This window comes from Anastrepha obliqua, chromosome 1 (genome assembly GCF_027943255.1).
Source record: "Anastrepha obliqua isolate idAnaObli1 chromosome 1, idAnaObli1_1.0, whole genome shotgun sequence".
Classification (NCBI taxonomy): domain Eukaryota; kingdom Metazoa; phylum Arthropoda; class Insecta; order Diptera; family Tephritidae; genus Anastrepha; species Anastrepha obliqua.
Genome location: NC_072892.1, coordinates 69,046,051 through 69,061,733, shown reverse-complemented (window position 1 = coordinate 69,061,733; position 15,683 = coordinate 69,046,051). Strand labels below are relative to the sequence as shown.

Here is a 15,683-nt window from a genome sequence, read left to right as displayed (position 1 = left end):
AAATATTGACACATTGTAACTCACACTGTCAATTTGACAGTTCAGTTCCGCCCCAAGTCGTTAAAAAAGTAAGCGACATTATGGCTGGCTCAAAAGAACGCTGTACCCGTTGCCACTGCTCCGAATTACAACCAAACTTTACGAAACCCATTTTCAATACTTACTTAACAATGTGCATAAGTTTGGTTTAATTCGGTGCAAAGACACGGCGGGTCCACGTTTTGGCATATATTTCGAGACCCTAGTCATCAATAGGTATGAAAATTACCCCGTATTAAAGCACTTATCCACAGCTTTCATTTGATATCCATATTGTACAAACACATTCTAGGGTCCACGTTTTGGTCTCTATCTCGAGACCCTAGTCACGGAGCGGATGGAAATACTCTGAACTAAAGTATTCACCAACAGCTACCATTTGATACCCATATTGTACATACACATCCGAAGGTTACCCGGGTCCACGTTTTGACCTATATCTCGAGACCCTATCTACCAATAGGTATCCAAACTATACGGAAACCATCTTCAATACCTCCTTAACAATGTGTGTAAGTTTGGTTTAATTCGCCCCAAGCGTTAAAAAAGTAAGCGACATTATGGCTGGATCAAAAGAACGCTGTACCCGTTGCCAGTGCTCCGAATTACAACCAAACTTTACGAAACCCATTTTCAATACTTATTTAACAATGTGCGTAAGTTTGGTTTAATTCGGTTCAAAGACACGGCGGGTCCACGTTTTGGCATATATTTCGAGACCCTAGTCATTAATAGGTATGAAAATTACCCCGTATTAAAGCACTTATCCACAGCTTTCATTTGATATCCATATTGTACAAACACATTCTAGGGTCCACGTTTTGGTCTCTATCTCGAGACCCTAGTCACGGAGCGGATGGAAATACTCTGAACTAAAGCATTCACCAACAGCTTCCATTTGATACCCATATTGTACATACACATCCGAAGGTTACCCGGGTCCACGTTTTGACCTATATCTCGAGACCCCAGTCACGGAGCGGCATGAAAAATACTCTGTACTAAAGCATTCACCAACAGCTTCAATTTGATATCCATATTGTACAAACACATTCTAGGGTCCACGTTTTGGTCTCTACCTCGAGACCCTAGTCACGGAGCGGCATGAAAAATACTCTGAACTAAAGCATTCACCAACAGCTTCCATTTGATACCCATATTGTACATACACGTTCGAAGGTTACCCGGGTCCACGTTTTGACCTATATCTTTATTCGAATTTTTCTCACCTTTTAAACCTTCCCTAGACCTCCACGAATAATTCAAGACCAAGATAAGATAAATCCGTTCAGCCGTTCTCGAGTTTTAGCGAGACTAACGAACAGCAATTCATTTTTATATATATAGATGTATATTTAAGTACATATGTATATATAATTGACGCTTGCTGAGAATGGCAGTTAGTTTTTATGAGGACCTTTTTCGTGACAAGAACACACCAGGTCTTTGTCAATGTCTGTCGAAGGGCGGCCGCTATTAGAAAATACCTTTTCTATCATTTGATATTTCACGCCCGAACACTTCCAAATGGTAGTCACGCACCAACGCATTTGGCTACGGCTAATAATAAGAATATAATAATAATATTGATAATAATAAACCACATGTTGCACTCCTCCCACTTAAATTACTCGAGGACTGCGCACGTAGAATGTTTGTTTTAGCACTGGGCCAAGAAAGATATCGCTATCAAGTCTATATTAAAAACGGTTCGTCTACTGAAAAAACTCATCAGATAAAAGAAGATACATACATAGGTACAATCCACAATCAAGAGAATACTATTCCATCATTCTTCTATGCCATCGATATATTAAAAGTGCTGTAGGGAAGCTAAAATCTTGGCGAAATGGTTTATTAAGATCGTAACTTGTTTTACATGCTTTAACACATTGACTGCCACGTCGGCCATATATGTGTGACACTGTACTATGCGGTTTACGCCACGTCGGACACATACGTCCGACACGACTATTATTCTCTCTCGCCATGTCACACAGCAACGATTGACGATAAATATGATTTTATTGCAATAATAAAATATAGGGCTTCCCATGAAATTTCTGTTATAGTGGCTACGGCGCAGCTCAAAAAACAATTGGAAAAAATTGGTTTTGAAAAAAAAAATAAATTCATTTTATTGCAGTAACAAAAAATTTTTTACATATAATTTTTACAAACTATAGTTATACAAATGAACCCATTAAACTTGTTTGTGGTGATTCCCAAAACATTCTAAACAGATGAATGGCTCTTGGGGACAATCCGGGCAATACGTGTACACTCTTCTACGCCTTCTTTCTGGCGATCTCCCTTCCTTCCATTTGTTTTATTCTGGAATAACATAAAGTACATGTTCGACGTAATTTTGTATTACTTGCACTTAGTTTTATTTTTAAAATATGAATATTGCCTGATTTTGGCTTCATATGTTTTTCTGGCTTCTGCAAATTTAGAAGTGATGAAGTAATTTGTTCTCTAAACGATCGTGTTTGTGCATTATTTTTTTTCGTAGCTTTCTTGTACACTACTAAAGCATTTACTACTGATAGTCCAAGCAGATATTCTATACCCAGTTTGCGGTACCACTTCACGCCCTTCCTTGAAGTAGTAGAAGAACAGTTCTGGTCTGATAAATCAATCCCTGTTTTTCCTTTGTTGTAAGCAAGTATGGTTATTGGCTTTTTCTTATTCTTCTTCGCCAAGCGACGTTTTGAGCCAGAAGTGTTACTGGTTGATGGTTGGTCAAGGTCAGAAGCTAATGCTTGTTCGCCATTATCTTGAGCTTCTTCAACCATTTTTGTACTGTGTTTTGTTGACAGAATCCGTACATCACGAGCATCGCGCTATTTCTGTACCACAATTCCATTTTGCTCTTCTCTATGAATTACCTGACCTTTTTCCAATTTGGCATTTGGGCATATATTTTTTGTTTGCTCTTAGTGTACCAACAACGTGCGTATTTTGTCGTAAAAAGGAAAGTGCCTACCCATAGCTTGTATAGAAATTGTCAACGAACAGTGTTCTACCTTGATTTAGTAAGTCCTGCGAAAGTTCTTCGCAAACTGATCGTCCCAGGCCAAGATTTCTTGCGTAAGCCTCTGACTTTCCTGAGTAAATCCTACTTGCCCATGTATATCCTTCTGTAGAACATAGCTTGAATAATTTTATGCCATAATTATGGGCTTTGTTTGGAATATACTGTCGAAATACTAAGCGACCCCTCCAAGGCACAAGAGTCTCATCAATTACAAAATCCTCAGCTGGGTATAAAGTTTCTTGGTATTTTTTTTGCAACATATCTATAAGTGGTTGAACTTTTCCAGTCCTATCCCCTTTTGGAATGGTTTCATTGTTGGCGAAGTGTATATTTGTTAGTATTAACTCAAAACGGTTCCGCGGCATTACCTTGGGCGCTACATTGTTCTTATAAATTTCACTTGTAGACCAGTATGATGGAATACTACCACATCGAACAAGACCCATCCATAATACAAGTCCCAAGAACTTTTTCATTTCATCGGTATTAGTTGGAGTCCATTTTTTCATTCGACTTTCGCATTTCAATTCTTTTATATAATTCTTTTCTAATACCTACGATGAGGTTGATTATTTCATCGTCAATAAACAAACGAAAAACATCAAATGGGGTGACACGTTGTAGGACATCTACTTGTAGGCCTGATTTTCCCGAAAAAGTAAATGTTTTATGACGACCTTCGTATTCAGACCAGACAGCATTTATAATTTGGGGTTCACCTGCGACCCGATTTTCTTGTTCTTCATCGCTTTCTTCCCTATTCTCTTCTAGTGCTAGGCTTTCAAGAACTTCTTCTATATTATTTACGACTTCCTCATCTTCTTCACTTTCCGAAGAGTATGCAGTAGGATTATACATAGGATCCTTTACAGAGTCATCAGAGCTATAATCTTCATCTTCTTCACTTTCTGGAATTCCGAGTATTTTTTCTAACTCAGTATCTGATAAAAATTTTCTTTTCGACATTCCGTAACACAAATATTATATAAGGTTGTCAAAAAAGTCTTGCGGTATTTTTATTGAATTTTCAATTGTTCATAAAATTGGTTATAATAATGCGATTTAAGTCAAATATGCCCCGTTTTGTTCGATGACGAGTTCCCAACGAGATGCCAACTTCATAATGCCCCTCTTATAGAAGCTCGCTTCCCTATTGTCAAAAAACTCGGAGAGCCAATTTTCACAGGACTCTCTTGAGGACAACTTCCGACTACCAAGCTCGTTCGCCATGGACAGAAATAGGTGGTAATCACTTGGTGCGAGATCCGTACTATACGGTGGATGCAAAAGAACCTCCCATCCGAGCTCCCGGAGCTTCTGGCGCGTCACCAAAGATGTGTGTGGCCTGGCGTTGTCCTGATGGAAGACAATTCGGCCTCTGTTGATCAAAGATGGACTCTTCTGCATGAGTGCTGCATTCAAGCGGTCCAGTTGTTGGCAGTACATGTCCGAATTGAGCGTTTGGCCATAGAGGAGCAGCTCATAGTGGATGATTCCCTGCCAATCCCACCAAACACACAGGAGAACCTTCCTGGCCGTCAATCCAGGCTTGGCCACCGTCTGGGCAGCTTCACCGCTTTTCGACCACGACCGTTTGCGCTTCACGTTGTTGTAAGTGACCCATTTTTCATCGCCAGTCACCATCCGCTTCAAAAACGGGTCGATTTTGTTGCGATTCAGAAGCGATTCGCATGCATCCATACGGGCAAAAATGTTTTTTTGCGTGTGGCACCCATACATCGAGCTTCTTTTTGAATCCAAGCTTCTTCAAATGGTTTATAACGGTTTGATGACTCATGCCCAGCTCTTGGCCGATGCTATGGCTATATTATCAACCAATATAACGCGATCAAGTCTTATTGTTTACTGAGCATGTAATAAGCTTTGACTTGTTTCTGTTTGCAAAAATAACGGATTCAAACGTCAAAATACATTGTCGTCATATAACGTTGTTTGGTGTTTGTTTGCAAAAACAACATACTCCCAATTGTTTTGTTTTTGCAAAACGAAGTAGAGCTTGTATGACGACGATGTATTTTGATGTTTAGCCAATGTTTTTGTCGTGCATATATGTATGTCCGCCATGGCCCTGAGTTAAAAAAAGTCGTTAGGCGCCACGTCGAACATATGTGTGTGACATACTAATTAGTTAAAAACTGCCTGTTTCTAAGCAGAAACTATTACCCGCACTACCCTAAATTCCAATTTTGACGTCTCTGATGAGATTTAAAAAAAAAATGCTGTGGCCCCAGAGCATCTTATTTGCTGAAAGTGCCTTGGCAGTCAATGTGTTAAAAAAGGAAACCTAAAGTGCCTTGGTACTCGAAAGAGAACATTAAGGTTAACTTCCGGTCCTGTGAGCAATTTAATACAAAATATTATTGCCAACATTTCTACATTGATAAGCTTTAGGCGACTATTCTATGAGGCTTCTCATTCCTATCGAAAATATCTTAAGGCAAAAACTAAAAACTGTTTTTAAATAGATTTACATATGCAAATTTCGAGTCATATTCTGATATGTCGTACTAAATTTGTAAAAAACGGTTTAGTGAATCATGTGGATCATGAATTTAACAACAACAATATAGAGCATTTAGTTAAATCTAATCGATTACTGTTGTTGTAGCCGCACTTCCAAAGAATATTGGTGGCGTACTTCAATCCATCATTGTAAGGAGGCAACTAAGCAATCATTAGCTTTTATTTAAAACCACTAGTGCTTGGAGGAGAATAGTTGCGCTTACACAAGCCCCACCAAGTGGGGAACATTTTTTATACTATTCACCAGGAAGTGGCCAGTAATGACTCATTTGCTTACGGTTGTAGCAGCTTACAACTTTTGGCTTCGATTAAGGCTAATTATGGTAACAAACACTCGTTTCGGGGTAAATTAAAGTGAGACGAAATGCTATATGGAATCCACCGACGTATGCAACACAAGAGGTTTCTTATGCTCTGATGAAATAAACAAAAAAACTATTATGGTTGAAATAAAAAATATGCGCTCCCACAACCATTAGTTCTATGGCACCAGAACGATCGGGATATATGACCGGTCAAGAACTGTCCCTTTAGAAGCAATCGTCAAAAATTTACGAGAATGTTTATGTTCTTAGAAACAATTTTAGGTTTTGCATGATTCAAACAAGAGTTTTGTATCAAACAAGCGAAGAAAGAGTTATGGTTGATCAAGATATCGCATCCAAAATGTTTTCACTTGGACATAAGGCGAATAGCATTTCCAGAAAATGGCAATACGACCATCAAACCTTTATGTAAATATGTAGATCTTTGTAAAAATGAGTTTTCGATAATTAGACGACGTTTTGAAAATCTTTGTCTAAAATTGGTTAAAATCTTACTATAAGCTGCAACACTTGTATGTGCAGCTCCAAGCATCAATCTTGTGTGGAACAAAGGATTTGCTATTTAAATGTATCCATTTTAAAATCTCAATAGATGGGTTGTGTGCTGCTGAGCTTGGATGATGATTTACGTAACCTCTGCAAAAAGTCTCCTCATCCACTCCTGTACGAGTATGTTCTCGATAAAAGTGAGGCTAATATTACTTGACTGTGGCTGCAAGAGATATACGTCATGAGACGGCGCACAAATTTTTTGTGGGATTCGTAGTTGGGATTAGGGCTGCAACCCGCGTTCAACAATATGACTAGTTTCTATGCACGTACCGGCCTAGGAGAGGAATGGTTGGACTAAAGAGCGGTTCTATAAACACTCACACCGGCATAAAAGTTCTGTTGATGATTTCAATGATAGCGAACATTTCTCAAGGTAGTGACGAATATGACGATGAAGAACTCGAACATAGGTATATATATTGGTACAAATTCATTCCCCCCGACTAGATGAAAACGTTGCAAGAGCAAAAATAAAGTTGGTTTGCAACAACAAGGGCCCTAACTCAATAGAGTACCGACTGAGGCTAAATGTTTTAACCGTATAAGCCAACTGCTAAACAAGATTTGGTCGGACGAATATAAAATACATTTTTAATCTAAGCACACTACACAAGAAACCAAATGTTGGCGCCAATTATCGCTGGTTTACCCCTTACTTGATCCTATCATTAGTACTGCCTGGGAAACTGAGCCCGTATCAACCATTTGATTCGACTTTATCAGTGTGGTTTCAGACGTGGAAGATACTTGTACTTTTTTTTATTTATTTTACATCTTCACATCTACACAATGCAAGTTACAGAGTTTAACAATTCAATTCTAGTACAATAAGATGTCTAATAGTTAGATGTATGAAGGCATTTATAACTTTTTTTATTGGCTCCATTATTTATTGCTTTTGTTGATTAGCAAGCTCAAGAACAGCCGAAAATATTGTTGCCAACCCAGGTTTGTCCATTACTTGTCGTTCTTTGGAATAAGGCATTCCACAAACGTCATTACACCGTATTCTGCATAAATATTTGGGTCTTAAGGCTTATAAAGTCCAGTTAACACAAGAACTCAAGCCGACCGATCATCAACAACGTCGTGTCTTTGCTGATTGGGTCGTTGAAATGCATGAAAATGATCCGGAATTCCATCGAAAAATCATCTTGAGTGATGAGGCCCAATTCCACCTCGGTGACTTTGTCAACAAGCAAAATTGTCGGATCTGGGGCTCAGAAAATCCAAAAGTTATTGTTAAAAAGTCTCTCTATCCTCAACGTGTGACTGTTTGGTGCGGTTTATGATCCGGCGGAGTCATTGGACCTTACCTTTTCGAAAATGAAGCTGGAGCAACAGTTACGGAAAATGGATTGTGCCATCGAGAGATGGAATTGAATGGTATTGATCTGGACAACGTTTATTTTCAACAAGACGGCGCTACGTGCCACACAAGCAACGAAACCATTGATCTTTTACGGGAATAACACCTCTTATTGGAAAACCCTTTAGTAGTCAGGGAATTTTTTCGGTTTAATCTGGAGTATAGAATCTTCTATTTCTTTTTTTGTGCACTTCCTTACTGGCAAATCCATTTGGTCAGTTTCATCTAAAAGTGAGAAACTTATAGCTGGATATATAATATTTATATAGGGGTGCTTCGTCGAGAGATGTCAAAGCAGTCCTCTTTCTCAGCGTTCGTTTTCGCCAGGTTTTGTTGAATTGGACTTTTTAGGCTTTTCGCCTTCCACAAACTACTTACTGTCTGTTGCTGCAGCAGTATTGAGTTATTCTAAATACTTTTGGGTTTCTCGGTTTCTCTCAGTCAAAGAGAGTCATAGAGAGTTGGCAACTTATTTTGTTTTAAATGGAACCAATCAGTTTTGTTATTGTAGAGAGTGCGTGAGGGCAGAGAGTGCGGAGATTGTAAGATTTAGTATTTGTGTTGCTGAATGAAGTTGGTGTCCTTTGGGTGATACAAGGTGGGATCCCATTGGTTGTGTTTAGCGTTGAAACCAAAGCCAGCAATAAATCTGTTACCAAGATTTTAACGAAAACCTGATTTTATTGTATGTTTGGGTGAGCTGCATGCAGAGGTTATAACCAATTGCTCAAAAACCACAATTCTTGTGGCATGTATTTCACTTGTGCAATATGCATTTGATTCCAGGTGTTGATTTTTGTCTTAATAAGAATATCTGAGCCTCCGCGAGCAGTACTGGTTGGGTGCTTAGTGTGATAAAATTTATAATTTTGGACTTTGAGAAAACTTTTTTTGGTGAAATGTGTTATGACTTGAAGGTAAGTGTTCAAAAGAGTAGGTAAAGCCGTTAAAGATACATCGAAAGTAGTGAAAAAATAAATAAATAAGATCTGATCTACTTGTCTTCGTGATTCTGTAGTTGTTACATCCCACTCGTTTATTGGGTCTTCCGGTGTTCCCCAAGGTAGTATTTTTGGTCCCCTGCCCTCTGTGATTTTTATAACATAACCGTTGACATGCATCCCCACACCATTAAACCCCAACCACCATGTTTCATTGTACTTACTGCATTGCTTTTTTCGAATCCGGTATTGGGTTTTCTCCAGACTCGAGTCCTTCCATACGATTAAAAGATGTTGAACTAATATAATACTCATCGCTAAAAATAACATTGTTCCAGAAATCAAGTGGCTTATTTTTATACTCCACTACGAACTCTATCTTTTGATTTTTATTAACTTTGCTGATGAGTGTGATGAGTGGTTTCTTTCGACCCATTCGTGAGCTATACCCGGCACGTTTCAAGGCTTTGCGAACTGTTTTCCGATGGACTTCTTTGGTAATCTCTGCACGAACTTATGCTACCACTTGCATTCAAGTAATTTTTTGATTCTTTTTTTTATTTTTCTTGTTATATGGTGTTCATCACTGAGGTCAGCTTACGAGGTCTTCTAGTATGAGGTTGGCTCTTAAGATTTGTTTCCTCTTTAAAACGCTTTATTATGCTGTAATGTTTGCAATAAAACGTTTTCGATTCACCGTTTCACCGATTTCTGCACGGTTTGATAATTCTGCACATTCTTATGCAAAATTATTTTTATTTGAGCTTGTGTCTGCTTGTTTCCAACCCATGATGTACTAATACCGCGAAAGCAAGCTTCGAAATTACCAAATAAATTGAGTTTCGAATGATCATATTCATAACGGGACTTATTCGAAAGCATAGGTTGCTTTGTTAGAAAAATGAAATCAGTTAAAATTTAAAATTCATACTTTGTGTGTATAATTTTGCCCCTTGAAAATATGAGTAATCGTATGATTTTCGTTATTATTTTATTTATGGAGTAAAGTTTTGTTAAGTTTATGTTAGTTTTAAATAAAAAATACATTAATATTGTATTTTCCCCAAGATACAGCTTCTGGAATTCAAAATTAGTTGTTGTGTGAATAATTTTGTCAGTGTGTGTAAGTTAAATAAGTTACCGGTAAGTCATATTCCATACCTGCCTTATTAGGAGATTTGGTTCAGATTTAAATATCTGTACACGTTAAAATTATGTTATGCACGCTTTGCTCTTAGACCGTTGAATTTTGTTGAACCGAGCCCGACTCTTGAGCGCATTTAATTTCACATTCGCCATAGAAGTCTGCGGACTTTAGATTTGGACTTTTCTACGCCTAAGTATAATTTTAATTACGTTTAACTTAATTATTCAGGTAAATCTTAGTAATATAGCATTAATATAATATGTTTTATAGAGTCTGTAAGAATGCTGTATTTCTAGTTTATTATTATTAAATAAATAAATAAATAAAAAGGAAGAACCAAGCTCAACAGGGCTTGCAATAAATTTCACAAAGCAGATGACATATCCATAAGTTTGAACTCATATTCTATGATCACATACTGCCAGCACTGATTTGGCTTTAGCGATTTATGCAAACATTTTAATTTAAAAAACTTGTTTTTGTAGTATGCTATTTTTTTTTTTTTTGTTTAATAGCTTTTATTTTACGTGAAATATATACATGAAATTAATAAATCGGACTCTTTTTCGTTTCAATGTACATCATGCAACACTGCCAACACCAATTGGATGCCACTGCAACACTGTGCCGAACTGTGCCTTCACTGAACGGCCACAATTGTTTAACTATCAGTCATCAGTCTTGTCGTGAATTTCTCAATGTGTGGTTTATTTGTATGAAATTTGTTCCAATTGGTGCTATTTAAGTAAATTTGTGAAAAAAATATTAACGCGCATTTAACGAAAAAGTGGTCGCAAACACTATAAAAAGAATTGGGTTTAAGTAATTAAACTATATTATATTAAACAAGTGACTGACGCGAATTGGCACATTTCATCTGCGCCACAAATCGGAAACAGCAAACAACAAGAAAATGCGTCTCGCCGTCGGTGCAACAGCAATAATTGTTGCGCTGTCGCTCTTGTCTGTTGTAGCTGGACAGGATGCCGATGCCGCAGAGGAGGTGAGTACTGAAGACAAAATAATAATAACTGCTTCTGCTGTTGTTTTTTATTTTTGATTTAATTTTTTGCAACAATCATTGGGACTAAACGATAGCGCTTATTTTGATTGCTTAGTTGAAATTTCATACGGCTTGTAAATAAATGCGATTAATAAATAGCAATCAACTAATATGCAACATGCACTAATGCGAACACCAGGTGTTATGCGAAATAACAAAACATATAATTTAAATATATTTTTAAGTGGAGTGGTAGTTAGTTAACTGCGCCTCCTAAATCGGACACATTCTGCTAATGATTCATTACTCGACTGTCTCGAAAATGCTACTAAATCTTTTTGAATATGTTACAAATTGAATGCGCGCACGATCATACAATCATACATGCATATTTATATGTATAACGAACTGTTCCGCATTTGAAAAAAAAAAAAATTGTGTTTCTTTTGCATTTTGACTTGTTCAAAAGCAAAAAATCACGGGAAAAAAGAATAAGAAATAAAGAATATTGGCTATTGGGTCATTGGGTTCTCATAAAAGAAGTAGCATAGTTGTTAAAGGCTTGTACGGCACTTGTAAGAGTTACTTTGTACCCTTTTATTTTAAGTGAAAGTGCTGACAGTTTTTTTTCGCTGGTTTGTTGTTACCTCATTTTAAACTTCACAATCTGTCTGCCAATAAATTTGCTTTACACAAAGAGTATATTTTCTGTTATGCCGTGACCGAACTTGCTGATTGTAGCTGAAGTGTTATTTCAAAATTATCGCCTTTCAGTGGGATGAAAACATTGAATCTGCAATATTGTCTGTGGCACAATTTATACAGCCTCAGTAAATCGCGGCCGTTGTTGTTCTAGGAGCATGTAATACTTTTTAAAGCTCTTTGTCGGAGCGACCCGAAACGGATGTAAATCAGGATAATTTTGACATCGGCTGCAGACACGCCTGCCGAGGAAACGTTTAGTAAACCATCTTCATTGTTCTACATTCTTACTCAAGCTCGACAGCATACATTCTAGCTTCTGCTTGATTGATTAAAGCTGTTCGTCTAATGGACATAGACTATGTAAAATCACTTCTAATTGGGAAAGTACTTATACACGAGAGTAATACGCAATTGAAAACAATTGCGAATACCTACATTATCAGCAAACACCATAAGAGTTAAGTGAAAAGAAAAAACGCCAATGCAAAATAAAAACGAATAATAAAAATAATATGATCCAATTCTCCTAGTTGCAAAACCAACCTTAGCGATTTACGTTCATGTACATATACATACATATGTGCCTCTTTATGCACTGAAAATACCAATAGTGAGTAGAGCGGACTGTAGAGGGGCAGCGTCGGAGATCACGACGCCTGTTATGTTTATTTGTGTCAATTGTTATCAGAGTAGTATTGTCGGATGATTTGATTAATTTGCTGTATCAATTTGTATTTGCATAGTACGTACTTAAATAGACTTTCCGTATTTCAAAGTATGAGTGAGTATGAGTGACAATATGTTCGTGGGACCTGTACGGTATACATATGTATGCATTTGCAGTTAGCTGTATATCCCACTGAAATTTATTGGTTCTGTTTTCAGCAGTCGGAACATAAAGTTTCATTTTATCAATAAATTATAAATTATGAAGCTATTCTTAGCGTTAAATAAACCAAATTAGAATTACGGGAAAATATTATACTTATACACACTTATATATACAAGCTATGAATACAGCACATAATTCCGAAAAGGCTGTTTAAAGAATATTATAATAACAACATTAATAGGCATTAATACATACACATGAATGTGGTCATAATATTCATAATTAATTCATAAACGTGAAATCAAAGCTTTGGTTAACATAATTTATTAATTATATGCAAAACAAAACTTGATTTTGATTTTCTGATTAAACAAGTGGATATTTTATAGAGTACCTTTAAAGGGCACCGCCAAATAAAAATATTGTTATCAGTTTTTGTTGTTATAAGAGTATAGATAAAATGTTCGATATACATTTTTGGCACCATATCTAAAAATTCAGATCGTTGTGGTAACGTTTGTTTGTCGAATAGGGCAGATGCAAAAACTATTAATTAAAAAAATAGTAATAAATAAATAATATGTAGGAATAAAGTAAATGAAATTTGTACGGGTTGCTATTAAAATAACTGGTTCGTTATATAGCGTTTCATTTCATGACGAACTTTGACGGAGTTATGTATTTCGACTTGAATGTGAATGTTTTTATTAGATGTTAGCACGCGGAGCTCTACTAATTCTGAAAAACAGGTTTAATAAAAAATTATAATATAATTTTTTTTGTTGATAACGGGAGCTCCAAAATAACCTGGATTTGTAAATCATGCACCAAATAAAATATTTTTAAACGAAAAATATGTTTTTTTCTTAAGTAGATTATTTTTTTTAATTATTGGAAATATCAAATATAAAGGGTCTTGCAAAAATTACGCCTAGGTGTGAGTAATCTATAATTTTGACATTTATCAAGTAAACAGATTTACAATTTAGCGCGATAATATTAATATTAATATCATTTAAAGTTATTATGAAAATTGTTGATCTTTAAGGACATATTCGTGATTTTTTGGCGTAAATAATCGTCGGAAGAGTCGACAATTCAAGGTGGGTTAGATGGCAAGAGTACTACGGGCACACTAAAAGTACCACTTAATGTTGACCTAAGAAAAGCTACAAAACTTAAAGGAAGAAAAACCATCTAAAGCCATCCAGTGCCGTTCATGTAGTGGACGAGAGAAAAGCGATCTAGGCTCGAGAACTGCCCTACTCTATCCGCAGAAGCACACTAAGGAACGTCAAACGTCTAGCCGCCAAACCCGAAAAATCTGCAAAGAAGGTGCTCAACAGTCTCTTTTTCTGCCGGATCTCCACGGCTTCTGTAATGGGGGTTGTACGGAAGTTTAAGCTTCTCCGTATGAGTTCCGATCACCCAGTGACCGGTAAACACCGCTATTAATATAGTTTAGAAATTGAATAGTGGTGGATCCCCAGCGCTTTAAGCGTCCTGCTTCTGTGGTACTGACGCCAAAGTATTTTTGAGATAGCACACGATAAGAGAGAAATTGTGTAGTTTCCTTTTAACAGCGGTCAAGGGGACACAGATGTCCGAGATCGGGACAACTGAAACTGGTTATGCCGACCCCTTTCTGCCAAGCTCATCGGCAATTTCATTTGCCTCTATTTTCCTATACCCTGAAATCGTTATGTTTGATCTTCTCCTTACAGGAGTTGACCAGCATGGCGACAACAAGGCATTGATCGCAGTTTGACTATCGGAAAAGATATTTATGTCTCCCCCCCAACAGCTTATGACACATTTGAGTGATATAAAGGATCTTTCAAAAGATGCGCTTAGATGATGTTTCAAAATAAAACATGTAAAGATTTAGATTTTTTCAGGTTTAACCATTTGTATTCAAAATACAGGTCTTAACATTTATGTGTGCAAAATGACATCATTTAAATGTCCACCATTAGCACGTCTACAGGTAAAATCCGCCAAACAGTTGATTCATGAATTCCTAATTCAGCAACACTTTACGCTACAGCAGCAATATTTGGTAGGATACGGTACACTAGACAGGGCTAGTTTGCTGGGGCGGCAGCCCTTGGTCGGGAAAACCCGAGTCATTCCCGTAACATAGAACCGGCTGCCATGGGAATGAGCAATATTTGGTCTGCCAATCCTTTTTCTATCCATGACAGAACCAGTTTCTTGACATTTTTGTCGAGCCTTTGAATTGCCCACTTATTCGAACGATTATTTCCGCCGAAAAGATCTTCTTAAAGATCGACCATAATCATAAGTTTCAATAATTTTTACGAGTTGTTTTATTGTGTAAAATTGTAGATCTGTCTACTTGACAAATGTCAAAGTTGACATAAAGAAAGGTAACATCTAGGAATTACTCACTATTGACATCTAGGCTTACCTTGCAAGAAACAGCATAAAAAAAGCTACCAGTTTTATAGTAAAACTATATATACGTTTCAAAAGTGCTAAGAACCGCATAACTAGTCCCATATTATAACTATAGATACGTTCCATAGACCGCATGAATCTGGAATAATTAAATAAAATCGCATAAACGAAAAATTGTATTTTTGAAAATTATATCTTTATTTAAGAAACGTTGGAATCGAAAAATAAATTTACATCGTCAGAAATAGAACCAGACAATACCCGCATGTTGCGCATTCGTTTAGGATTTGGCGTAAAATCACTTCCGTCAATTGAGGAAATGGGTTAGCATTTTTGATATAATCTGTGATGAGTTTTTGCTTAGCTGTTTTCGAATCTTGTTTATATGTACAATTCCCGATAGGTCGACATGCATTTTTTAATTTTTTAAAAACCGCACTATTTCAAAACCGCATAAAAATAGAATCTACTGCATATGCATACATCTGTCATGAAACGACTTCACATAAAAACCGTCTGCTGTTCAGAGGTGGAATAAAAATATAGACCCCTCAATTTGCAGGGCGACATTAAGACTTAATCACCTATCAAAAATGTATGTATGCCTGTAAGTTTCAATCTATTATTATTATTTTTAATTTTCATACAGCACTGCTATTGTTTTGCACACAGTTGTATATAAACACTTTTACACAAGTTTGCAATGACCAGCTCACCACGCTCACACTTTCGCCTTCCACTTCGAACTTTAAGCACTTAAATTT

General features: G+C 36.8%; 1 protein-coding gene across 2 annotated transcripts in view; it reads left to right on the top strand.

Moving 5' to 3' along the window:
* The first annotated feature begins 10,630 nt into the window (after positions 1–10,630).
* LOC129253424 (putative cysteine proteinase CG12163) overlaps positions 10,631–15,683 on the top strand; it is a 68,244-nt gene continuing 63,191 nt past the window's right edge. For both annotated transcript variants that reach the window (XM_054891790.1, XM_054891788.1), the window contains exon 1: positions 10,631–10,961. In XM_054891790.1, the coding sequence (XP_054747765.1) occupies positions 10,872–10,961 (90 nt within the window). In that variant the 5' untranslated portion in view covers positions 10,631–10,871. The remainder of the gene's footprint in view (positions 10,962–15,683) is intronic.